This window comes from Anabrus simplex, chromosome 2 (genome assembly GCF_040414725.1).
Source record: "Anabrus simplex isolate iqAnaSimp1 chromosome 2, ASM4041472v1, whole genome shotgun sequence".
Taxonomy (NCBI): Eukaryota; Metazoa; Arthropoda; class Insecta; order Orthoptera; family Tettigoniidae; genus Anabrus; species Anabrus simplex.
Window position 1 is genome coordinate 611,700,759 of NC_090266.1, and position 27,912 is coordinate 611,728,670.

Genomic DNA, 27,912 nt, shown 5'->3' on the forward strand with positions numbered 1-27,912 from the left:
TTGTTACTAAGTAGTAGTAGTTGGGCCTGCTTGATGGCTGTTCCTTTAAGGATCGCCTTTTGTTTTCTCGAAGACATTCTCATAAAATGGTTACTGTTTGTACAGTTGTACTGCACTTCCTGCTAAGGCACCCTATCCTATGAATCAAGTTCAATAAAGCTACTTTTTCTGATGATTTGGCATTGACACAGCTACTCAAAACTGTGTTTACTATGACATATTTAACTGTTGACAAAAGTGTAATCATTCACATGTTAAGTGATTTGTGAAGGTGGTAACCAAACAATTCCCGTCAAAATAGGTTTATATTCTTTTACATGTGCATAATTTCTTATAAGATTTCAGTCCCCATTTCAATGAACAAGTATTTATGTAAACACTTAACACGGAATAAGCCCACCTCCAAGAAAGCTAGTCACAATAAAAAGATTCCCATAACCCTTTCAGACCGTGTACGCACAATTGTGCGGGTTCGTATTTTATTTATGTCTGAGCTTATTTGACGTTTTCTTGGCGCTAGACCGGACTGCAGTGCTTGTGCGGGACACGTAGCATGTACTTCAGTTGTTTTTATTCAGTGCTTGACCACCAGGGGGGCAGGAAGAAGAGTTTAAAAATACAGTTCATCGGCAAGATGACGGGAAGCAGTAATGCCTAAAATAAGTATTTATTTATTGCATTCATATTAATCTAGAAGCTCTACTGAATATTAGAATATAATCAATGAAGTGTGTAAATTGTTTAGCGAAGGTAAATTGTGAACTTAAAACATCGTACGTGATACCATGAGGTTTTGAATGTTGATACGCACAAGTGTGCGGGCTAGGTTTCCCTAGAGGCAATGCATGGAAGAGTGCTGGGTGCTGCCACCAAAAGGACTGTGAAAGCAGAATTCTTACTTTACGTGAGAAATGTAATGTATAAGATTTTAATTGTTTAAAATACACTGTTCCACATTGTAAAATAGAACATTTGATCATGTGAGCAGAATTTTCTTATTTTTTATTTTTTGTAAGTAGTGAATCAAGTCCTGACAAGCACAATTGTGTGGGTTCTGTTTTTTAGCTGAAAGTTCTCATTTTGTAAAATAAACTGTAAAAACATGTATGTGAGAGCATTTTAGTAAGTTTTTGACATACAAGCGAAAATTCACACCTCCAGTTTTCTTTCAGATCCGACGACAGGCTGAAATTGGTAAGATTTCGGGGGATATACTAAAGACAATGGGTTGGGATATAGTACCATATCTGTAGTACTTATTTCATTATTGTTTGCATGAAGGAGCTGTAACAAATGAATGGAGAGTACTATAGTAGCCTCTGTGTATTACGGAAAGGGTGATAGACATAACGCTGAAAATTACAGACCAGTAAGGCCAGTAAAAGCAAAACTTGTCCTCAGTGTAGAAAATGTAATACTTACTTGTGTTTGAACGAAGATTTAATTGTTTTAAAATATTTCCCACTGTAAAATAGAATATTTGATCATGTACATATGTATATTCAAATGCATTGAGGTAATTTTTCCTTTTTGTAAGTAGTGAATTAAGTCTAGGCACAATTGTGTGGGTGCTTTTTCTCGGATGTTCATTTTTATTTTGTAAAATAAACTAAAAATATATGTATTTAAGAGCATTTTAGTCAGTTTTTGACATAAAAACAAAAATTCACACCGCCAGTTTTCTTTCAGGTCTGAAAGGGATAAGAAAAAACATTTGAACCTGGAAACTTCTTTCCTCTCTAGACAATATGACTAATGAGAATCAAGAGACACCAACCAACTTATAACACACTAAGTAAGTTCCTTACCTTGCCATCATCAGAGCAGCTAGCAATGTAGTCTCCATTCTGATCAATACTGATCTGATTAACAGCCACAGTGTGTCCTCTAAGTTCCTTGCTACGAATATTATTTCCTTGATGATCCAAGAGATGAATCATTCCCCAATGACTTCCAACACAAACAAACTGCAAAACAAATATTCAAAACGGAGTACAGAGGGTGAAAGTTTGTAAAAAAAATTATTTTGGAAGACTTTTTTTTTTTTTGCTATGGGCTTTACGTCGCACCGACACAGATAGGTCTTATGGCGACGATGGGATAGGAAAGGCCTAGGAGTTGGAAGGAAGCGGCCGTGGCCTTAATTAAGGTACAGCCCCAGCATTTGCCTGATGTGAAAATGGGAAACCACGGAAAACCAATTTTGGAAGACAAACAAGGTCCACCACCAAAGTACAGTATTTCCTAACACAGACCTACTGTTTCCAAAACGAAAAAAAAAAAAAAAAAAAAGTAATGTGTGTGAGTTAGGAATGTATGCATGCTGCAACTCCATATATGGAATGAATATATATATATATAGCAATTACCTGGAAATGAACGAGAAACACAAGCCTGCCCAGTTACACTCCGTAGAGGTGTCATTATAGGCAATAATTTTCATATTGAGGCCCGTTTTGATGGATATGATTTTATTTACAAAAAAGTTTTATCCCAACTAATCAATACATTAATTTGAGGTAAATAGCATTAACTCATTCAAAAGTTTTTTGGACTTGTTTCGATTAATGTAGTGATCACCTGCAGCAAATCAAACAAGATGAAAAACACAACCAAGACTGAAACAAAACTATCTCAAAACATAACACTGAAATGTCCATTTAAAGAAGTTAAATGGGACTGTGAATGTCCTACAGTAAACAAGAGAATATGTACAACAAATGGGTTAATGATTCTAAAAGTTACGTAGACAGTCCACAATGTTATACATTGGCTTAAAATCTTGATGTCTAATTAAAGTAAAGTGACAACTTCACTTTAACTTAAAACAGTCGACTGAACATCTAAACTGTTGTTTTCTGATTGAATGTATAAAAATATATAAAATGTGATCATGCACGTAAGATTTGTTTGTCTGTTTGACACTGGTTGATTGTACAAGGCTTCTGTGTATAGCTTGTAAACTTCTACTTTAATCCAAGGTTGTAATTATGTCCCAATTAATGCTGAAGAAGGAAAGTTAAGTCTTGAAGGGATATGCTAGTGCTGAGTGGAAACATAAAGCCATATCAATCGACCCGCTGAACAATGTATATGATAGGATAACCCTTGATGTTCCAGTTGGAGCGCAGCAGTTCTCTTTTTGTTTTTGTTTGCTAGTGGCTTTACGTTGCACCAACACAGATAGGTCTTGTGGCGACGATGGGATAGGAAAGGCCTAGGAGTTGGAAGAAAGCGGCTGTGACCTTAATTAAGGTACAGCCCCAGCATTTGCTTGGTGTGAAAATGGCAAAACACGGAAAGAAATATTCAGGGCTGCCGACAGTGGGAACCAAACCCACTATCTCCCAGATGCAAGCTCACAGCCACGCAACCCTAACCGCACCGCCACCTCGCCCAGTACAGCTGAAATTGATAAGATTTCGGGGGATATACTAAAGACAATGGGTTGGGATATAGTACCATAACTGTAGTACTTATTTCATTATTTTTTGCATGAAGGAGCTGTAACAAATGAATGGAGAGTACTATAGTAGCCTCTGTGTATAACGGAAAGGGTGATAGACATAACGCTGAAAATTACAGACCAGTAAGATTGACATGCATTGCATGTTTGCGATGAGAAGGCAATCTTTCTGATTACATTAGACATGTTTATGAAATTAATAACTGGTTTGATAGAAGGCAGTTCAAGTTTAGGAAAGGTTATTCCACTGAATCTCAACTTGTACGATTCCAGCAAGATATAGCCGATATCTTGGATTCAGGAGGTCAAATGGACTGTATCGTGATTGAACTATCTAAAGCATTTGACAGGGTGGATCATGGGAGACTACTGGCGAAAATAAGTGAAACTGGACTAGACAAAAAGGTGACTGAATGAGTTGCTATATTTCTAGAAAATAGATCTCAGAGAATTAAAGTAGGCAAAGCTTTATCTGACCCTGTAATAATTAAGAGGGAAATTCCTAAAGGCAGTATTATTGGACCTTTATGTTTTCTTATATATATATATATATATATATATACACATATATAAAGAAGTGGAACCAGAGATAAGGCTTTTTGCAGATGATATATTTCTGTATAGAGTAATAAATAAGTTACAAGATGGAGAGCAACTGCAAAATGACCTTGATAATGTTGTGAGATGGGCAGCATGCAATGTTATGAAGATAAACAGGGTTAGAAGTCGGGCTGTGAGTTTCACAAATAGGAAAAGTCCTCTCAGTTTTAATTACTGCGTTGATGGCGTGAAAGTTCCTTATGGGGATCACTGCAAGTACCTAGGTGTTAACATAAGGAAAGATCTTCATTGGGGTAATCACATAAATATGATTGTAAATAAAGGGTACATGGGTACATGGCACATGGTTATGAGGGTGCTTAGGGGTTGTAGTAAGGATGTAAAGGATAGGGCATACAAGTCTCTAATACAACCCTTACCAGGTATACTTGATTCAAGAACTGGAAAAAATCCAAAGTAAAGCAGCTCGATTTGTTCTAGGTGATTTCCGACAAAAGAGTAGCATTACAAACATGTTTCAAAGTTTGAGCTGGGAAGACTTGGGAGAAAGAAGAAGAGCTGCTCGACTAAGTGTTATGTACCAGTATAAATGGTCCGTTACTGGACATAAATTTTCCAGCTAACTCATTCCTGGTTGCCAGAGTTTTGCCCCCGTGTGCTGCAAAATTTTATGTCTTACTTACAGAAGAATGGAAAAACAAGTTGAAGCTGAGTTGGGAGAAGATCAATTTGGCTTCAGAAGAAATGTAGGAACACGTGAAGCAATTCTGACTTTACGTCTGATCTTTGAGGATCGAATCAAGAAGGACAAGCCCATGTACATGGCATTCGTAGATCTAGAAAAGGCATTTGATAATGCTGATTGGACCGAGCTTTTTAAGATTCTGAAGGTGATTGGGATCAGATACCAAGAACGAAGAATTATCTACAATCTGTATAAAAATCAGTCTGCAGTAATAAGAATCGAGGGCTTTGAAAAAGAAGCAGCAATCCAGAAAGGAGTGATCACAATCCAAGGAGAGGAAATCAAAACCTTGAGACTTGCCGAGGATATTGTTATTTTATCCGAGACTGCAGAAGATCTCGAGAAGCTGCCGAATGGTATGGACAAAGTCTTGGGTAAGTAGTACAAGATGAAAATAAGTAAGTCCAAAACACAAGTAATGGAGTGTAGTCGAACGAAGGCAGGTGATGCAGGATATATTAAATTAGGAAGTAAATGAATACTGTTACTTGGGTAGTAAAATAACTAACTATGGCAGAAGTAAGGAGGACATAAAATGCAGACTAGCACAAGCAAGGAAGAGCTTTCTTAAGAAAAGAAATTTGCTCACTTCAAACATTGATATAGGAATTAGAAAGATGTTTTTGAAGACTTTCGTGTGGAGCATGGCATTGTATGGCAGTGAAACATGGACGATAACTAGCTCAGAAAGAAAGAGAATAAAATCTTTTGAAATGTGGTGTTACAGGAGAATGCTGAAGGTGAGATGGATAGATCGGATCACGAATGAAGAGATAATGATTCAAATTGGTGAGAGGAGATCGATTTGGCTAAATTTGACAAGAAGAGACACAATGATAGGACACATCTTAAGACACCCAGGACTTGTTCAGTTGGTTTTTGAAGGAAGTGTAGGGGTAGACCAAGGTATGAATATGACAGGCAGATTAGAGCAGAGGTAGGATGGAATAGTTACGTAGAAATGAAAAGGTCAGCACAGGATAGGGTGGTATGCAGAGCTGCATCTATGGACTGATGACTCAAACAACAACACTTGCTAAGTTGGGCTCATCAGTTGATACTCAGCACACCCACCAAGACGCATTGCTAGTGCATACCGAGGAGGAAGTGTTATGTCCCGAGCTGTCAGCAGAGAGATGGCATGGAATGACATTAGTAGACAAATAAGTTTGAATGGTGTCTTTAAAAGTAAGAAAGATCACAATATGCAGATAAAGTTCGAATTCAAGAGGACAAATTGGGGTATATATTCTTTTATCGGAAGGGGAGTTAAATAACAAAGGGAGATGTTCAATAAATTTCCAATTTCTTTGAAATCATTTAAGAAAAGGCTAGGAAAACAACAGATAGGGAATCTGTCACCTGGGTGACTGCCCTAAATGCAGATCAGTATTGACTGACTGATTGATGGATTGATTGATTGATTGTTTGATTGAAAGTAATTTTAAAGTTACACATCTTCCTACACATGGGGTTACCATCTTCTCCAAAGCCAATGATGCAAGGAGAGGCATGAGTGCAAGAATTGGGCCATGAATTAATGGAAAAATTCAACTAGATTAAAGTACCTGGATTTGTCACATCATTGGGTGGCTGATGAATGTGCACTAATTATTATTTACCTGAAAAATAAATGGTTCCAAGGAGAAGTTGATGGAGAGACTGTATGAGGAGGTATGGTGCTCTGAACAATGTTATCCACAAAACTCATACAATCACATTAATCATCATGAATAATAAAGAAAAACAAGCTACAGAGCAAGATACTAAGAATGTACTGTATATGCATGTAACTCAAAAATTACTTTACCTTAGGGTGAACAGCAATACAACTGGCAGCATCTTTTGTTAATATATTCTGCACATCATTCATCATACGAACATACTTCAGTTTTGGTTCAATTTCTTCAGAAGCAGTGCTGTTTCTGTCTGCATCCTCTTCATCACTGCCACTCTCCTAAAAAGAAAATACCGGTTCACTATTCTGTTTAGTATTTTTTAATCATTTTACGAGGTTACAGGCTGTGTTTTATGAGTTTGAATTATAAATGGTTCGTTACTGCACTCATCCCTCATTCACCAAGCACAGATCCCTGGTAGTGGACAATTACATACAGGGTTAAAGTTCTTTCTCAATGACACAAATGAACATAAACATGGCTGGAGTTAACATACAGCAGAGTGGGTACTTTTCCATCCCACCGTCCATCTATCATGGCAACAGGAATGCAATTTATGTCTATTTTTCCACTATGCACCAATTTATATACATAAAGGCACTAGTTTATAGATATTTTGTATTAACTTGAACCTATTCTAGGGAAAAGGTAACACTGTCCAAATTTCTTTCAGCAAGAATGATAAGCTCTTGTTTACTTAAAACCAATTATTACTGCTAGAAATCATCCTCCAAGCTCATAAACAGTAACTTGTAAGTTATTCCAGTCTGTTGAAAATACTAAATATAATGCTTGGAACACTGTAACATACCTGCAAAAAATTAACAATTGTAAGCAAAATGACACACTTCCTTCTACAAGAACATCGTCAGATTCTATCATTTCTAACCATGCATATATACGCACAATACAGTTTTCGTTGCATATTGTCAATGATTGTGAATTGGTGATAATATTAACAAGAGTGATAAATTATAAATTATCTGCCGACACTTTCATAACTTTGAAAATGTTTTAATAAGTTTTATGTCTGCTATGGTTCAAGGACCAGCCTCGTGGTGTAGGGGTAGCGTGACGGACTCTTACCCAGAGGCCCAGAGTTCAATTTCCGGCCAGGTCAGGGATTTTTACCTGGACCTGAGGGCTGGTTCGAGGTCCACTCAGCCTACGTGATTAGAATTGAGGAGCTATCTGACGGTGAGATAGCGCCTTGGTCTAGAAAGCCAAGAATAACGGCCAAGAGGATTTGTCATGCTGACCACACGAGACCTCGTAATCTGCAGGCCTTTGGGCTGAACAGCGGTCGCTTGGTAGGCCAAGGCCCTTCAAGGGCTGTGGTGCCATGGCGGGGGTATGGTTCATGGTGTGGGTTACTGTAGTCACGTCCTAGTTCAGGAACCATTGGCAATGGCTGAGTGGACTAGAAAGTGGTCATGAGAGTCGAGGTACAAGTTGCTACGGAAGGAGAGTGGGCATCTTGAACATATTCTGAGTCATGGCCCTCCTTGTGCTCAGGCGGCTAGAACTATACAATCAACCGGTGGTCCCTAACCCATTAGAGGAGAGATCCTCACTAAGACTATGTGTAAGTATGGCAGCATCCTGCTTCACAAATTTACAGAGCTCAAACTTTTTACGCAATCCTCGGACCTATAAGAGTAACGGAGCCCCACTCTCATTTGACAGGCAAGGGGCTCCTTGGAAAAAACTTGGCAAACAAAATGGAATTCGATGGGGAGCTATCAATATTAATGGGGCTTATGGAAGATAGTAAGTAGAACTGGCTGGGTCAGCAAAGAGGATGCAACTGGATTTACTAGCAGTAAGTGATATTCGGGTAAGGGGAGATGAGGAAGAGATAGATAATAAAGTGAACTTGATGGGTGTTAAAAAGGGAAGGGCAGAGTACGGGGTAGGACTATTCATCAGGAATACTACTGCACGCAACATAGTTTCTGTTGGGTACAGAAATGAGCGAATGATGTGGGTAGATTTGGCAGTTGGAGGAATTAAGACGAGAATTGTCTCAGTGTATTCACCATGTGAGGGTTCAGATGAGAATGAAGTTGATAAGTTTTATGAAGCATTGAGTGACATCGTAGTCAGGGTGAACTGTAAGGATAGGATAGTGCTAATGGGCGATTTGAATGCGAGAGTTGGAAATAGAACTGAAATATATGAAAGGTTGATTGGTAAATGTGGGAAAGATATGGAAGCTAATACGAATGGGAAGCCTTTGCTGGACTTCTGTGCTAGTATGGGTTTAGCAGTTACGAATACATTCTTCAAGCATAAGGCTATAAACCGCTACACATGGGAGGGTAGGGGTACCAGATCCATAATAGACTATATGTTAACTGACTTTGAATTCAGGAAATCTGTTGGGAATGTGCGGGTATTTCAGGGATTTTTCGATGATACAGACCACTATCTGATCTGTAGTGAACTAAGTATCTCTAGGCCTAGCAAAAAGAAAGTGAAATCTAAATTGGACAGAAATACATGGATATGATTATAGTGAGTAGTTCCAAACAGTGGACAGTAAGCAAGTTCAGGATATAGAAACAGAATGGTTGCATACAAGAATGCTGCCAGTGGAAACAGCAAGGGAATGCCTAGGAACAACTCTGTGTAACGATGGGGAAAAGCAAACATCTCGGTGGAACAATGAAGTGAGAGCAGCTTGTAAATGTAAAAAGAAGGCTTATCAGAAATGGCTCCAAACAAGGGCTGATTCAGACAGGGAATTGTACGTAGATGAAAGAAACTGAGCAAAACAAACAGTTGTTGAATCCAAAAAGAAGTCATGGGAAGATTTTGGCAATAACCTGGAAAGGCTAGGTCAAGCAGCAGGGAAACCTTTCTGGGCAGTAATCAAGAATCTTAGGAAGGGAGGGCAAAAGGAAATGAATAGTGTTTTTGGGTAATTCAGGTGAACTCATAATAGATCCCAGGGAATCACTGGACAGAATGGAGGGAATATTTTGAAAATCTTCTCAAAGTAAAAGGAAATCATCATGGTGGTGTCGCGAACAACCGAGCTCATGGGGAGGAGAAATATTGTTGGTAAAATTATGCTTGAGGAAGTGGTAAGGATGTTAAATAAACTCCATTGTCATAAAGCAGCAGGAATAGATGAAATTAGACCTGAAATGATGAAGTATAGTGGGAAGGCAGGAATGAAATTGTTTCATAGAGCAGGGCCTCTCAAACGTCCAAAATCTCACGCGTGCAATCTAAGGCACAGAGGTCATGTGCACAGTACATCGGTCGTACTCTGCTCGGACTAGCGCTTTGTCTCGGGGCGACTCTGCTAAGCTGGCTCAACTCGGCTCGGATTTGGAGCGCCACGGAGCAAGTGGATAAGAGGGAGACAGGCGTGGGGAAAGAGAGAGATAACGCTATTGTTTCAAATCGAGGAGTGGGTGTCTGCGCTCTGCTCAACCAAGCGAAGTCGTCATTTGCACCTTGCACCGCGCAATGTAAATCGACCCCCTTATTATTCCTTGTATGTTGATTTCTTAATGTACATAAGAGTGAAAATGTTTACTATAACTTTTGTTAAGTAACATATATTGATAGGAACAGTATTAACAGATATATTAATTTTTTGACCTTAACTACTATTTTCAGCCAGCATTGAATAAAGGTATTTATAGACTAGATAGAAGTGCCTTCTCCCCGACCTTAAAAACCATTTTTATTAAAATCTATTTAATCATTTTATTGTGATGCATATACGTACATACATAACATATAGGCGGACATGATGGAGATTTAAAAATTGCACTTCTTATTTTGGACACGACCAACACAACAATAGCGATTTTATTTAAAATTCAGATGAAAGAACAGACAAAACTCTTTATTTATCTACATTATTATTATTATTATTATTATTATTATTATTATTATTATTATTATTATTATTTCACCAGTTGAACAATGCACCAAATTTCAGTGAAGTCAGAAATATATAAGACTATGACTGGGCAGCCTTATTAAAGCACAGCTCTAGCATTTTTTGGTGACAATAAGAAACCACGAAAGCCATCTTCAGGGATCCTAATGGTGAGGCCTGAATCTACCTTTACCAAATGTACACTAATACCAAAGCCATGCCACTCAGTAAGATTAATACAGATTTATTTATTTATTTATTTATTTACTTTTGCTAGCAGTTTAATGCTGCACTAACACAATGAAGATTTTCAGCAATGTAAGAACAAGAATGGGCTAGGATTGGGAAAGCAGATGCTGTGGCCTTAATAAATTAATAGAGACCTGATATCCCTCCTGATTATATTCTGACAATGAATTGCTAACAGGATAAGAACCTTGGCAGAAATCCCATCAAGAAAGGAAACAAGACCTTCAGCTTTTGAGTTTGATCTTAATCAGAACATCGGCTAATTTAACTTCCCATTCTTCATTATATCTTCAGATTAGGATGTACAACCAAAGCATAACTGATATAGTGAACATGTTTTTGACTGATAACACCATCATTGCTATAACTCTGATGTCGAAGCTGGCTGACAAAAAGGGGCAGATGTACCCATGGTATCTTCTGTACACTCTTTACAGTCTAGGTACATTCTGGGTCAGACTTGTGTGACTATGTGTTTCTTATCTGTCTCATAACCTGTATTAAAGTAGTATCTGTAGAAATGTTTACTGCAATTACTCAAGGCTAGTATTAAAATCAGGGTTTTATTTTTTATTTGCTTTATGCCGCACGAAACAGATAGATCTTACGAGGCAATAGGACTAGGAATGAGAAGGAAGAGAACGTGACCTTAATTAAAGTACAGCTCCAGCATTTACCTAGTATAAATGGAAAACCAAAGAACACCATCTTCAGTGCTGAAAACCGTGAGGTCTGAACCAACAATCTCCCGAATGCAAGCAGATAGCTACATTACAACTGAATTTCATTTCTGTTCTGTGCTGTTGTTTGAGTCATCAGTCCATAGACTGGTTTGATGCAGCTCTCCATAACAACCTATCCTGTGCTAAACTTTTCATTAGCCGCTTAAGTGCGGCCAGTATCCAGTATTCGGGAGATAGTAGGTTCGAACCCCCACTGTCGGCAGCCCTGAAAATGGTTTTCCGTGGTTTCCCATTTTCACACCAGGCAAATGCTGGGGCTGTACCTTAATTAAGACCACGGCCGCTTCCTTCCCACTCCTAGCTCTTTCCTGTCCCATCGTCGCCATAAGACCTATCTGTGTCGGTGCGACGTAAAGCAACTAGCAAAAAAAAAAAAAAAAAAAAAAAAAAAAAAAAAACACCCTTTTCATTTCTCTGTATTCTACTGCATCCTACATCTGCTCTAATCTGTATGTCACATTCATACCTTGGTCTACCCCTACTGTTCTTACCACATACACTTGGCTCAAAAACCAACTAAACAAGTCCTGGGTGTCTTAAGATGTGTCCTATCATTCTGTCTCTTCTTCTCGTCAAAGTTGGCCAAATCGATCTCCTCTCACCAATTTGATTTAGTATCTCATTTGTGATTCGATCTATCCATCTCACCTTCAGTATTCTTCTGTAACACCACATTCAAAAAGCTTCTATTCTCTTTCTTTCTGAGCTAGTTACTGTCCATGTTTCACTTCCATACAATGCCATGCTCCAAACAAAAGTCTTCAGAAACATCTTTCCAAATCCTATATCAATGTTCGAAGTGAGCTAACTTCCTTTCTTAAGAAAGCTCTTCTTTGCTTGTGCTAGTCTGCATTTTATGTCCTCCTTACTTCTGCCATCGTTAGTTATTCTACAACCCAACTAACAATATTCATCTACTTCCTTTAAGACTTCATTTCCTAATGTAATAGTACTTGCATCACCTGCCTTACATCGACTGCACTCCATTATTTTAATTTTGGACTTACATCAGCAAATCTCAGGGTTTTGATTTCCTCTCCTTGGATTGTGATTCCCTTTCCAAATTTCTCTTTGATTTCCTTTACTCTCTGTTCTATATAAACACTGAAAAGGAGGGGGGGGGGAAAAAACTGCAGCCTTGCCTCACTTCTTCCTGGATTGCTGCTTCTTTTTCAAATTCCTTGATTCTTATCACTGCAAACTGATTTTTATACAAATTACAGATGATTCTCCGTTCTCAGTATCTGACCCCAATCACCTTCAGAATCTCAAATAGCTTGGTCAAATGAACATTATCGAATGCCTTTTCTAGATATATGAATGCCTGTATGTGGGCTCGTCCTTCTCAATTCAATCCTCTAAGATCAGATGTAAAGTCAGGATTGCTTCACGTGTTCCTACATGTCTTCTGAAGCCAAACTGATATTCTCCCAACTCAGCTTCAACTTGTTTTTCCATTCTTCTGTAAATAATACGTGTTAAAATTTTGCAGTCATGAAATACTAAACTAATGGTGTGGTACTTTTCACATTTGTCAGCACCAGCTTTCTTGTGAATACGTAGAAAAACATTCTACCAAAAATCGGATGGCATTCTCCAGTATCATACATCTTACACACTAAATGGAATAACCTTGCTATTCTAGTTTCTCCTAAGGCCGTCAGTAATTCAGAGGGAATGTCATCAATTCCAGGTGCCTTATTTTTATTTAGGTCTCTCACAGCTCTGTCAAATTCTGACCTCAAAACTGGACCTCCCATTGCATTGGAATCAACAGCCCCTTTTTGTTCCAGAACTGCAGTATATTATCTATATCTTTATTATGATAGAACTGTTGGATATGTTCCTGTCACCTTTCTGCTTTATCTTCTTTCCCTAGAAGTGGTTTTCCATCTGAGTTCTTAATATTCATACACCTAGATTTCCTTTCTTTAATGGTTTTCTAATTTTCTTGTATACAGCATCTACCTTTCCTAGGAACACATAACTTTCAACAGCCTTGCACTCCTCCTTCAGCCATTCATCTTAGCTATCTTGCACTTTCTATCCACTTCATTCCTTAATTGCCTGTAATCTTGATGATGATGATGATGATGATGATGATGGTGATTGTTGTTTAAAGGGGCCTAACATCGAAGGTCATTGGCCCCTAATGGAACGAGATGGACGACGTGATGAAGAAAATGATTATGAGATTAAAACAATCAGCGGATCTAATTCGCAATGCCTTATTTTCTAATAAAATAAGAGAAAATACAGCTAACAAAGGAATAAGGCATTGCCTGGAAGTACAGATATATATAATTCACGTTAGACGTTAAAATATCACATAAAAATATGCAACACAAACTAAAATGAAGTCAATGGGATAAAAGCGCAATTAACACATTTACACTAGGACAAAGGACATCATTACACATGATAAAAAAGACCACTATCCCTCATAAAACTGATGACGATGTCTGCTGACTGCTCGTCATCTCACAGGATAAGGGAAAGAATACTTGAGAGGTTAAGCCTACGGTGCAGATCGACCAGGCCCACACACTCCGTAAGGATGTGTACCACGGTAAGATGATTGCCGCAAGTACACACCGGAGGGGGTTCTCCTTTCAAGAGATGGGAGAGAGTCAGGATACCTTGGGCAATCCGAACACGACATAATACCACAGCTTCCCTCCAAGAAGCCCGAAGGGAAGTCTTCCATACCTTCGTTGTTCCTTTTATCGCTATCAGTTTATTTGGAAGTGGAATGGCCTGCACCTCCATCTCTCAATGGGACATAACCAGATGTCTCAGCTGAGTGCGAATATTATTTGTAAGGCAACGGGGGCAGTGTAACTGCCTCCTCTTTTTTTTTTTTTTTTTTTTTTTTTTTTTTTTTGCTAGTTGCTTTACGTCGCACCGACACAGATAGGTCTCATGGCCGACGTTGGACAGGAAAGGGCTAGGACTGGGAAAGAAGCCCCAGCATTTGCCTGGTGTGAAAATGGGAAACCACGGAAAACCATTTTCAGGGCTGCAGACAGTGGGATTCGAATCTACTATCTCCCGAATACTGGATACTGGCCGCACTTAAGCGACTGCAGCTATCGAGCTCGGTAACTGCCTCCTTGGGAACCTTATATGCTAATTCATTTCCCTCTACACCCATGAGACTTCGGAGCCACATAAACGTGATTCTGGTGCCAGCATCCGAACACCCGGCCAGCAGGTCCTGGACCCGCTGCATCAGAGGGTGCCGCGGGAAACAGGTATCAATGGACTGTAGTGAGCTCCAGGAGTCAGTACACAGAAGAAAGTGTCGGCGCTCATCGGACAGTGCGTACCGCAGAGCTTCACAGATAGCATAGAGCTCTGCTGTGTACACACTACAGGTTTCCGGGAGAGCAAAAAGAAACCTATCATTGTCGACAACGAACGCACAGCCAACCTTCGTTTCTTTCCTTGAACCATCCGTGTAGACGACGACTGAACCTGGATATCGGCCAACAACGGACAAAAGGAGCCTCCCATAAATCGAAAGGTCCGTGTTTTCCTTCGGGCCAGTGTGCAGATCCAGGATTATTTCAGGTCGTCTTACTACCCACAGTGGTACCCCACTTAGTTGTCTGACAAGGCAAGGAACCGAAGGTACGTGAAACAGTCTGCGACTACTATCCAAGCGTATTCCAACCGGCCACGTTGTTCGAGGATGAGCAGCATACAGAAGACGGCGTCCATTGTTGAATACGCAAGGATAGCTTGGGTGAAGTGGCATCTGTCGCAAATTTGCAGCATACGACAAAAGGAGCTGCTGGCACCTCAGGTGTAAAGGTGGCACACCAGATTCAGCGAGCAGGCTAGCTACGGAGCTTGTACGAAAAGCTCCTGTCGCCAACCTAACCCCGCTGTGGTGGATGCTGTTCAGCTTCGCAAGGACGCTTGGTCTTGCTGAGCCATATGCTGCACTGCCGTAGTCTAACTTGGATAAAATATGTGCCCTATAGAAACGTAGCAGCACCGCGTGGTCAGCTCCCCAATTAGTGCTGCTAAGAAGCTTCAAGAGATTAAGCCTCTTGGAGCACTGCACTTAAAGCTGCCGCACATGTGGCTCGCACGATAATTTACTATCGAAAAGAAGACCAAGAAATCTGCATCAACTACGGGAAGAGAAACATTTCCTAGATAAAGTTCAGGAGGAGGGTGAAGAGTATGTTGATGACAAAAGTGGACAACAGAGGTCTTTGCGGTGGAAAACCAAAAGCTATGTTCTAAGGTCCACTGCTCCACTCTCCTAAGAGCTTGCTGCAATTGTCGCTCTGCGACTGCCATACTACGCGAGCTATAGTGCAGAGCAAAATAGTCCACATACAGCGACGGTATCACTGCTGAACCAGCAGCAACAATACCGTTTAAGGCAATCGCGAACAGAGTGACACTAAGAACCGATCCCTGTATGACTCCATTTTCTTGAACGTGGTATTGCTAATATGTCCTCCCAACTCAGACACAGAATAGGCGGAGGGACAAAAAGTTCGCAATAAATACCGGCAAGTTACCTCGGAATCTCCACTGATGCAGGACTGAAAGGATACCATATCGCCAAGTGGTGTCGTAGGCATTCTCTAAATCAAAGAAAACAGCTACCAAATGCTGTTTGCGGAGAAATGCATCCTGGATGGAGCTCTCCAGGCGTACCAAGTGGTCAGTGGTCGAACAAGCGCCTCGAAAACCACACTGGTACTTGGACAACAGTCCTTGTTTCTCCAGACACCACACAAGTCAGCAATTTACCATTCTCTCAAATAGCTTACACAGGCAGTTTGTAAGACAAATAGATCTGTAACTTCCTGCATACTTAGGATCTTTGTCAGGCTTGAGGACAGGAATGACTATGCCCTCTCGCCACGTCTTCACTGAGGAAGAAAATCACCCTCCATCCAGATTCGTTGAACACACGAAGGAGATATAGAAGACTCTCCTCACTAAGGTGTTTCAACATCTGGTTATGGATATTGTCTGGTCCAGGAGACGTGTCCTTGCAAAGCGCTAAGGCGCTGCGGAGTTCTCACTCTGTAAAGGGCACGTTATAGTCCTCTGAAGCTTGAGTGGCAAAACTGAGGTGATGACGTTCTGCCTCCCATTTCAGAGCGAGGAAATCACGATGGTAATTCCCGGAGCCAGACACATCCGCAAGATGACTAGCTAGATGGTTCGCAATCGAAAGTGGTTCAGTGACGATATTGCCTGCAATGGAAATTCCCGCTCACTTCAAACATTGATATCGGAATTAGAAAGATGTTTTTGAAGACTTTTGTGTGGAGCGTGGCATTGTATGGAAGTGAAACATGGACGATAACTAGCTCAGAAAGAAAGAGAATAGAAGCTTTTGAAATGTGGTGTTACAGAAGAATACTGAAGGTGAGATGGATAGATCGAATCACGAATGAAGAGATACTGAATCAAATTGGTGAGAGGAGATCGATTTGGCTAAATTTGACGAGAAGAAGAGATAGAATGATAGGACACATCTTAAGACACCCAGGACTTGTTAAGTTGGTTTTTGAAGGAAGTGTAGGTGGCAAGAACGGTAGGGGTAGACCAAGGTATGAATATGACAAACAGATTAGAGCAGATGTAAGATGCAATAGTTACGTAGAAATGAAAAGGTTAGCACAGGATAGGGTGGCGTGGAGGGCTGCATCAAACCCGTCTATGGACTGATGACTCAAACACACAACAACGCACCTGTTAAGAAGGGTAAAATGACAGACCCTGTTTATTATACAAGGGAAATAAGAAAATTAAAAAGAAAATGTAGAATAATAAACAGGAAAATCAAAGAGGGTAGGGAGAGTAGAGAAACTAGAACACAACTAATGAGGGAACTGAATAGAGTAAACAAGGAAGCAAAAGAGAATTATATGAATGGCATACTTCAAGAGGGTAATGACCACAAAGGGAAATGGAAAAAGCTGTATTCATATATCAGGAATCAAAAAGGAAAAGGGATCCAAATTCCTACAATGGTAGGAGAAGGGGGTGAACACTAACAGATACTGAGAAAGCAAACCTATTTAGTAGGGAATTCAGAGATTCAGTAGATTGTCAGAAGTTGGAAACCGAAACAGAAGATAGAGAGGGAGAGACACAGAGGGAAACAAGAAGCTTCTCATTCACAAATGAAGATATTTTCAGAGAAATCCAACCGCTTCAGCAAGGAAAAGCAGCAGGAAGTGATCAAATTACTGGGGAGGTATTAAAGACAATGGGGTGGTACATAGTGCCTCATTTCAAATTTCTCTGTGACTATGTCATAAATAATAGTGTAATACCAAAGGAATGGAAGGAATCTATAATAATACCAATTTATAAAGGAAAGGGTGATAAAAGGAAACCAGAGAACTACAGAACAATCAGCCTGACCAGTATAGTTTGTAAAATACTGGAGAGTTTAATATCAAAGTACATCAGAGGGATATGTGATGATAAAAATTGGTTCATGAGGAGCCAGTATGGATTTAGAAAGAAATTTTCTTGTGAGGCACAACTGGTGGGATTTCAGCAGGACATATCAGATCAGTCGGATTCAGGAGGCCAGCTAGATTGCATAGCCATAGATCTTTCCAAAGCCTTTGATAGAGTGGAACATGAAATATTATTAAATAAATTGGAGGGAATAGGATTGGACGTAAGGGTTACACGTTGGATAAAAACATTTCTAAATTCAAGGGTTCAGAAAGTCAAAGTAGGAAATAATGTATCGCATAAAGAGAAGGTCTGGAAGGGAATTGCACAGGGTAGTATAATCGGTCCGTTACTTTTCTTAATATATGCAAATGATTGAGGGAATAATATAACATCAAAAATAAGATTGTATGCAGATGACATCATTGTTTATAGGGAAATAAATAACATTGAGGATTGTTCAGAATTACAAAGGGACCTTGAGAGTATTCAACAATGGGTTGAAGAAAATAATATGGTTAATGGAGGCAAATCAACTGTTACAACATTTACAAACAAGAGTTTTAAAACTGAATTTGAATATACTTTCGATGAGGTAGGTATCCCAAAAGATGGCAAGTGCAAATACTTAGGTGTGAGATTTGAAAGTAATTTGCACTGGAAGGGTCATGTGGATGACATTGTTGGGAAAGCATACAGATCGTTACATGTCATAATGAGGCTACTTAAAGGATGCAACAAAGAATTAAAAGAGAAAATTTACTTAAGTATGGTTTGTCCATTATTGGAATATGCAAACAGTGTTTGGGATCCTCACCAAGATTACCTAATAAAAGAAACAGATAGTGTGCAGAGGAAAGCAGCAAGATTTGTAACAGGTGATTTCAGGAGAAAGAGTAGTGTAATGTTAAAGGAACTTGGGTGGGAAACTTTAAGTAGGAGAAGGGAGAAAACTAGACTTATAGGATTATTTAGAGCCTATACAGTAGAAGCATGGGGAGATATCCGTGAGAGGCTTCAGTTGGAAAATAATTATATAGGCAGAACTGACCACAAGTATAAAATTAGAAGGAATTTTTAGCAGAAGCGATTGGGGTAAATTTCCATTCATTGGGAAGGGCGTGAAGGAGTGGAATAGTTTACCAGGGTTAGTGTTTGATCCTTTTCCAAGATCTGTACAGATATTCAAGAAGAGAAAAACAGCAACAGAGAAAATAAATGAAATGTTAGAGGGCATTCAACCAGTGCAGGTTATTGTAAATAAAAAAATGTGTGTGAATAAATTAATTCCATCCCATGGTCTAAGGAGTTTGGACAGCCCAAGTAGGGGACTGCCTGTAGGGGTGAAGTACAGTGGTGACTTCGAGGGTCCTGGGATCGCTACGGTAGCTGTGAAGGCCCTTCAGGAACTCTGAAAAGTGGTGGCAAAAGGGGCTCTGGTTAAGACGCAGCAGGTCGTTATGCTACTTAGGTTCCAAAATGGGTAAAAAATAAATAAGTAAATAAATACAATGTAAATGTTAATCTTATACCAGTTGTATAAGTATTATTTGAAGTAATTCCACATACTGTATATGAGTTGACTATATTTGTAAGTACAGGAGATATTATAAGTAGAATTTTGTAAACATTATAAATTTATTAAGGATGAGCTGTGTGTTTAATAGAAAAAATTGTTAGCGTAAATTGTATAATATTGTACTCTAGGAAAATTTTCTTCTCTTGTTACCGGTAATCTAAAATTTAATGCTTGACAATAATGTATTTTAGTGTACCATTTGCCACCGAAGTAGACACCTCGTTTGCAAATAAAGGGATTTTGATTTGATTTGAAAACAATGGGATTACTGACCAAGGGACTGCTGCTATAGCATAACACTGAATCAATGATGCTTGCAGTCTAAACGGGGTCCAAAATCCAAGTGATCGGCCCCTCATAACGGTACTTATCGCTAGGAAAGTAGAACCATGTTATTTGTCATGTTGCAGTACTAATCAAAAGTAGCTGAGACTCGCGGTATTCCACACATTATGGTACTATTCACAGGTTATGAAATTCGACATATAACGGCGCCATGTACAGGCAACGCAAACCTATGGTGTTCATCACATAAGAATACCAACCACAGGGACCAGCACTATCCCGTGGTGTTCCTCATATAGTGGGTACTAATCATAGGCAAGACAGAACCATGGTAGCTATCGTCCCATGGTCCTGCTCATATGGTGGTACTAATCACAGGTACTGCAAAAGCCGACCGCATGGTGCTCCTGTGTGCTACTAATCACAAACTTATTTCGTACCTAATATAGTGGTACCACGTGCCAGTAAAAGCGACCCATGATGTCCTCCGCGTGGTGGTACTAATCACGAGTAGTTTCATGGTTCCAAGACAATAATCCCCTGGTCGCCCTGTTAGTCGCCTCTTACGACAGGCAGGGGATACCATGGGTGTATTCTTCGTCTGCGTCCCCCACCTACAGGGGTTTCTGTGTTTGGTCCGCGAGAGGTATCTCACTATTGTATTTCCCTTAAGTCCGCCGGCAAGCCGGTTAGGACCCCCCTATCCGCCACCGTATCACCTCTCCCCCTGCTACGCCAGCGTAGTAGGTTCGTGGGGAATGGAATAATTAGAAGAAACCTGGAATGGAACACAGTTAAGGAGAAAGAATCGTGGTCGGATAGAGGAAGAGAGAAAGTTGCCATAACACTCCAATCCAGCGGGAGTTGGACGAAGGAAATGGATGATGATAATAATGATTAGATGCAATTCTATTTTTAGATGAAGAAGGATTGACCTTTAGAGGAGAATCACACCTAATGGGTGATCCCAGGAATGGCAATATTCTAGGAATTTTCGAACTAATCAGTCATTATGATCCATTTAAATTATCATTTGAACAATATAAAAGCATCTCAGGCCAAAAAGAAGCGACTGCAATTCCACTATCAGCCTAAATTCAGAAATAATTTATTTTGTGATGTGCAAAAAAGTTCCTCAGACTATTGTAAATGAGCGTAATGAGGCCAAATACTACTCTCTGATTGTGGATGTTACTCGACTCATCTCATGTTAATCAAAGGGCATTTATTCTCCGTTACATCATCCTTTGTAATGGAGATCAGAAATTTGTTTACAGAATTAAAGAAAGGTTTTTCAAGTCTGTTGACTGTAACAAGAAGACTAGCAGATCTGATTCATTCAACTTTTCAAGAACGACTAATCTAATTTGGGAACTGCAGAGGCCCAAAAAACCAAACCCCATGGCGCAACAGCCCCGAAGGGTCTTGGCCTACCAAGCAACCGCTGCTCAGCCCAAAGGTCTGCAGATTATGAGGTGTCGCGTGGTCAGCATGACGAATACTCTCGGCTATTATTCTTGGTTTTCTACACCGGGCCCGCCATCCCACGGTCAGATAGCTTCTCAATTGTAATCACACAGGCTGAGTGGACCTCAAACCAGCCCTCAGATCCAGGTAAAAATCCCTGACCTGGCCAGGAATCGAACCCAGCGCCTCCGGGTAAAAGGCAGGCCCGCTACCCCTACACCACGGGGCCGGCTTGCAGAGGCCCAGGGTAAGTCAAAAACATGTTATTTTTGCAGTTAATTTATGTTTGTTGCAACTCTATTCATTAGTTATCATTACCTGGAGATTTTAATTTCACGTATGTTAAAGATTTTTTTAAATTAGCTTTACGTTGCACATTATAGATAGGTCTTACAGCGATGTTGGAGTAGGGAAGGGTTAGGAGTGGGAAGTGGCCATGGCCGTAACTACGGTACAGCCACAGTATGTGCCTGGTGTGAAAATGAGAAACCAAGGAAACCATCTTCAGGGCTGCCAAAAGTGGGATCTTGGATGCAAGCTCACAGCTTCACGCCCTTAACCGCACGGCCAACTCGCCCGGTAAATTAATCGAACGTGAGCAACATCTACAAAGGAGTACAAAGCCAAAACCTAGCAGAAAATCCGTTAGGTTTGTATTTGCAATGACTGTCACAACTTAAATCTTTGTGGCAAAGGAGCTGCTCAAACCAGAATAGAGGCAATCACACTATCTGATATCATCCAGAAATCTCTAGTCCACAAAGGTAAGGTAACCAATCATAATGTATGCCTGTTAACCTATATTTGCTGCAGTGCAGTAAACGAGTTTTAAGTTGTTGCTGGCCAAAATTTGCATAAGAGCAATGGTCAGTGCAACTAAATGATGGTTCACTGTAGAGTACTATTCGCACACCTTTTAATGATAGATGGACACACTAGTGCTTTATCAGTCAACCTCAGTTATCTTTGAGATTCGTACTGGCAACCTTTGAAACACAAACTATGAATCGCTTATGCATTGCTGTGCGACATCCGGCGTACACTTTACGTACTAGTACTGTTGTTGTTTACACAGCAAAGCTAAACTATAGAATTTATGCTAGGAACAAGATTTGCATCGAGAAATGTTATATAATGTGTGTGCGACACAGTTGTTGGCTTAAGATAGACTACGTGATCAAAAGTATCCGGACACCCCCAAAAACATACGTTTTTCATCTTAGGTGCATTGTGCTGCCACCTACTGCCAGGCACTCCATATCAGCGACCTCAGTAGCCATTAGACATCATGAGAGAGCAGAATGGGGCACTCCGCGGAACTCCCGGAGTTCGAACATGGTCAGGTGATTGGGAGTCACTTGTGTCAGAAGTCTGTACACGAGATTTCCACACTCCTAAACATCCCTAGGTCCACTGTTTCTGATGTGATAGTGAAATGGAAATGTGAAGGGACACGTACAGCACGAAAGCGTACAGGCTGGCCTCGTCTGTTGACTGACAAGAGACCGCCGACATTTGAAGAGGGTCATCAAGTGTAATAAGTAGGCATCTATACAGACTATCACACAGGAATTCCAAATTGCATCAGGATCCACTCCAAGTACTATGATAGTTAGGCGAGAGGTGAGAAAACTTGGATTTCATGGTCGAGCGGCTGCCCATAAGCCACACATCACGCAAGTCAATGCCAAACGACGCCTCGCTTGGTGTAAGGACCGTAAACATTGGACAATTGAACAGTGGAAAAACATTGTATGGATTGATGAATCACGGTACACAATGTGGCGATATGATGGCAGGGTGTGGGTATGGCGAATGCCCGGTGAACGTCATCTGCCAGCGTGTGAAGTGCCAACAGTAAAATTCGGAGGCAGTGGTGTTATGGTGTGGTCGTGCTTTTTATGGAGGGGGCTTGCACCCCTTGTTGTTTTGCGTGGCACTATCACAGCACAGGCCTACATTGATGTTTTAAGCACCTTCTTGCTTCCCACTGTTGAAGAGCACTTCGGGGATGGCGACTGCATCTTTCAACACGATCGTGCACTTGTTCATAATGCATGGCCTGTGGCGGAGTGGTTACATGACAATAACATCCCTGTAATGGACTGGCCTGCACAGAGTTCCGACCTGAATCCCACAGAACACCGGCCTGCACAGAGTTCCGACCTGAATCCCACAGAACACCTTTGGGATGTTTTGGAATGCCGACTTCGTGCCATGCCTCACCGACCGACATCCCTACCTCTCCTCAGTGCAGCACTACGTGAAGAATGGGCTGCCATTCCCCAAGCAACCTTCTAACACCTGATTGAATGTATGCCTGTGAGAGTGGAAGCTGTCATCAAGGCTAAGGGTGGGCCAACACAATATTGAATTCCAGCATTACCGATGGAGGGCACCACGAACTTGCACGTCATGTTCAGCCAGGTGTCCGGATACTTTTGATCACAGTGTAATAAAGGTTTAGAAAATTCATATCGATCGATCATATTATCGATTCAATTCAGATTTCATTTCCATTCAGCTGGAAGTATTACCGGAACCAGGGACCTCAACCCCGTAAAACGAAGTATCACTAAAGGTTTTGCGGACTGTAAAGTACGCTTCGGTACAGCAGCTAATATTGGCTAGCCTTGCAGCCTTAAATTCGGGAGCAGAGGAGCTGGTCCCCAGCAGTAGGCTGTCCTAAGAATGGTTTTCTGTGGTTTTCCATTATCTTGCACGAAAGATAATGCTGGGACAGTTCCTTTATTAGCCACGGCCACACCCACCTTACCTTCTCTGCAAATCACATCAATAAACAAATCTCCTTGGCCTGAAGAGACGTTCTAACCCTGCCAGGGCACAGAAAAAAAAATTTTACCCAACCTAACCCAACCCAACCCAACCCAACCCAACCCAACCCAACCCAATAGTCACAATCCATGAACACTACTCCACGCATTGTGCACTGGTTTAAAATATTGCATAAACTGCGAAACTAGTCTATATTCACTGCAAGAATATATTCGAAGAAAATGCCACGCTAAGTGGCTAAGACGGTTGAGGGGCTGGCCTTCTGACCCCAATTTAGCAGGTTCGATCCTGGCTCAGTTTAGTGCTCAAATACGTCAGCCCCGTGTCGGTAGATTTACTGGCATGTAAAAGAACTGCAGGACAAAATTCTGGCACCTCGGCACCTCCAAAAACTGTAATAAGTAGTTAAGTGGGAAGAAAAAGAAAAAAAACATTACTATTATTATTATTTATTATTCGAGGAAATGATTCCTTTCAAAAAGAACTCTGCAATAGCATAAATCTATATATATAAAATAAGAGTTTTGTCTGTACATTGCTCAGAATTTGAAACAAAGAGCTGTATCAGTCATGTCCACAGTAACAAGGAAATGCACTTTTTACTTTTCCGTAATTTCTGTCTGTCTGTCCGTCTGTATGTATGTACACGCATCACAAGAAAACGGCTGAAGAAAATTTAATGAAAATCGGAATGTAAAGTCGGGGGATGAGCCACTACAATCTAGGCTATAAATCATTTTATTCACGCTGAGTGAAATGGTAATTTAGGGAAAGGCCTAAAATTTAATTCTCAAATATTTATAATATTAGTGGTCCTATCAACAAATACAACATAACTAAAGATATATAGAATAAAATTTTTGATCATTTATGTCTTATACATTTTTACCGTACCGACTATGATAACACAGATATTCATTAATTTGTATTTTTGTTGCTAAGTCCACATCAACGCCGAGCCAAGAGAAGATGGGTTAACAGAATTTAATGAAAATTGGTATATAGAGTCGGGGAATAAGAAACTACAGTCTAAGCTATAAACAATTTTATTCATCCAGGATGTAATGGTAGTTTAGGGGAAGGCGCCAAAAATTTAATTTTTAAATACCTATGTTATTGGTCCTATCGAAAAGTAACTTACTACAAAACAGAATTTATAGAGAATACAATTTTCGATCATTTATGTTTTATTCAGTTCTACCATACACACTATGATAAGAGTGGTATTTCAAAATCGGAAGACAACTAAATGTGAAGGTCTACAATATCAAAAGCGCATAAAATTGATCAACAATAACATTACATTGACCACACTGACCATTGTTTATTGTGATGTTATTTGTTTCTTATTCTACCATTCAACTCTGATAGATGGGATTACTGCTGCGTACCGAGTATAACAGCCTGAATGAATATTGGCTGGAAATACCTGCGGAGTTAGAAAACTTTCTTCTTTAGCATGCCTTTCCTCTGATTCATACATTTTCTGATACTGCCGGTACGTTACACTCTGGATCATCATATTATTCCAGCTATTCGATCCCTACTCTGACGCACTGTTTTGAAAGAGCCGTGTGCACACTTAGGCCTAAGTCAGAGGCTCACTTAGTAGTAGTAGTAGTAGTAGTAGTAGTAGTAGTAGTAGTAGTATGACCTGGTCTAGAATTACATTTAAACCTATTCCAAATTATAGCACCACAATTCACTAAATAACTCAAAATTCAACCCTGAAAAGAGCCGTTTCTTAAGAATAGCTTCTTCCTCTTCACTTTTATTAAATTCTACATTCATTTTATTACCAATTAGCAGTGAAGAAGGGGTTTCTCCTCTGGCTTGGAGGAAAAATTTGCCTACAATTCAGATAGATTTTTCTGCCGCCAGTGTAGTGAATTGAGATTTTCCGAATCATCGAGTGCTCCTAGGAAACTGATTAGTAAAAGGGCATAGTTTTTGCCCTGGAGCTCTTCACTATTCGATCCCCCACCCTCTGCCGAAAAAAAACTAATAGTGTCCACGGATCATGGCTGTCTGCGGCTTGGACATTCCAGCTCTGGAACTTTAGACTGTTAGATCGGCAGCATAGTACTGTTCATTAAAAGTGAAAAAATATGTGGTTTTTCATTTGACTGAGTACTTCATATGAAAGCACTGCTTTTAATTAAGCCATTCCTACTGACGTCATTGTAATGATCTATGTTTATTTCAGTTGGGAAAACCACTAAGGCAATCTTTATGAAGATGTAAAAAGGCCGGTGGAGAGCGAGTGTCTACCATTATAATAAAAACTCCCCAACCTGATTGTGACTGATGGTAGGCAACCGGGACTATCATTACAACGAAAATACCTAACCCAGTCTGCACATGAGAAAAGACGTTTGGTGACTTCCCCGTCGCGTTTCTAGCACAACGTCAAGAGCTATGCAATTTAATACAATCTTACTCACAACGTGTACACTACCTAACCTAAAACTCTGTATACAATGTAGAATTCCGTAGCGAAGCACGCGGACAACAGCTAGTAAGCAATACACAGGAAAATATACCAGCTTTAATACGCAAAGTGACAGAGTCGGAGCTCGATATTTTCAAAGTCTTGAAAACAACAGAATAGACTAATCCCCACACCTAGTTTCTGATCGCCAGAAACTGGAAAGAGAGTAATAATTTACTGCGATCCAAATTATTTTGAAACATGCATAATTTGATGATGATGATGATGCTTGTTGTTTAAAGGAGCCTAACATCGAGGTCATCGGCTCCTAAACATGCATAATTTTGGTACAATTAATTTATCTATTACTACCTTAAATATTACCATTACACCTACTCACTAATTCTATTCTATTCTTGAAAACAACAATGTACCGAATACATTAACAAACCCTACCATGGATTTAGATTCAGTCCGACTTCTAGTTTTTCCTGGACATTCAACATCCATAATTACTTCTGATTAGATACTACCTCTAACAATCTAAATTATAAAACTTAGACACGGCAATACAACACAAGCAACCTTCACACGGTAATTTTCATCGATCGCACTTGATCCTTTCAACAATATAACCCGTCTTCCCAAATATGCCCTAGAATGATCAAATTACGGAGGAGGTAAACAAAGTCCGCACAAGACTTCCCAAACATGACAGATACACATGCCAACGTGAGCTGCCATCTTTTTAGCAGCTTAGCCAACATCAGGAGAGGGAACTTTCACGTTGCGTTCTACACATCATGATCTTTTGACAAAAAATTATTGATTATTCAAGAAAGTCAAGACCAAACAATTTTGACAACGAGCTAGAATAACATTGAGAGGCGGAAGCGCTGCCTGGCTGAAGCAAATAGAGTAAAGACAATACCCGACACTCAGCGAAATAACGAGGGACAGCTAATAGAGCTCTTTCTAGCGGATTGACCTGAGAACTACTAATTCTGTCATAAGTGCACGTGAATTTGTGTGTGAAGTTTTCGGTGTTATTTATGCGTTCTCAGTGAGTTGACATAATTAAATAGTAGCGTGTGTCATTCCTTGGTATCTCCTCTCAACATGAGGGCAAAGGTATGTGTTGTGTTTGGCTGCAGTAACTAAGAATTTACTAAGAAGAATGCGCGGTCTTCCTTCAGTTTCCCTCGTGACAAGAAAATTGTACGTAAGATTGTGTTTGCATATATATTATTCCTGTGACAAAGATATTTTTATAGTACTTCATAATCTTCTGACCTGCTCGACCCATATTTTACTCGCTTAAAATATAATACCGCTACGCATATTTTATTGTATAGTGCAGCACCTAACCTTCAATACCGATGTTTTATTGTAGGTGTGATTTCTGGGTTTGATTTAATTCAGAAAAATACATATGCATATGAGTGTGGCTGGTTGTGTTCCAAGTTATCCCATTTGGAATGCCGTAATGCGTTGTCAAGCACTGAAGAAAATATGGGTGATTTAAGAAATGTACATATTTTGTTGAAATGATAATATGAT

General features: G+C 40.0%; 1 protein-coding gene across 1 annotated transcript in view; it reads right to left on the reverse strand.

The window, feature by feature from the left end:
• The window catches only part of lt (vacuolar protein sorting-associated protein light), a 343,814-nt gene extending 316,704 nt beyond the window's left edge, over window positions 1-27,110 (reverse strand). Inside the window, exons 1-3 of the mRNA XM_067139250.2 lie at window positions 26,809-27,110; window positions 6,583-6,729; window positions 1,809-1,967 (exon numbers count right to left, since the gene is read on the reverse strand). Of these exons, the coding sequence (XP_066995351.1) occupies window positions 1,809-1,967; window positions 6,583-6,729; window positions 26,809-26,862 (360 nt within the window). The 5' untranslated portion in view covers window positions 26,863-27,110. The remainder of the gene's footprint in view (window positions 1-1,808; window positions 1,968-6,582; window positions 6,730-26,808) is intronic.
• Between the last annotated feature and the right edge of the window lie 802 nt (window positions 27,111-27,912).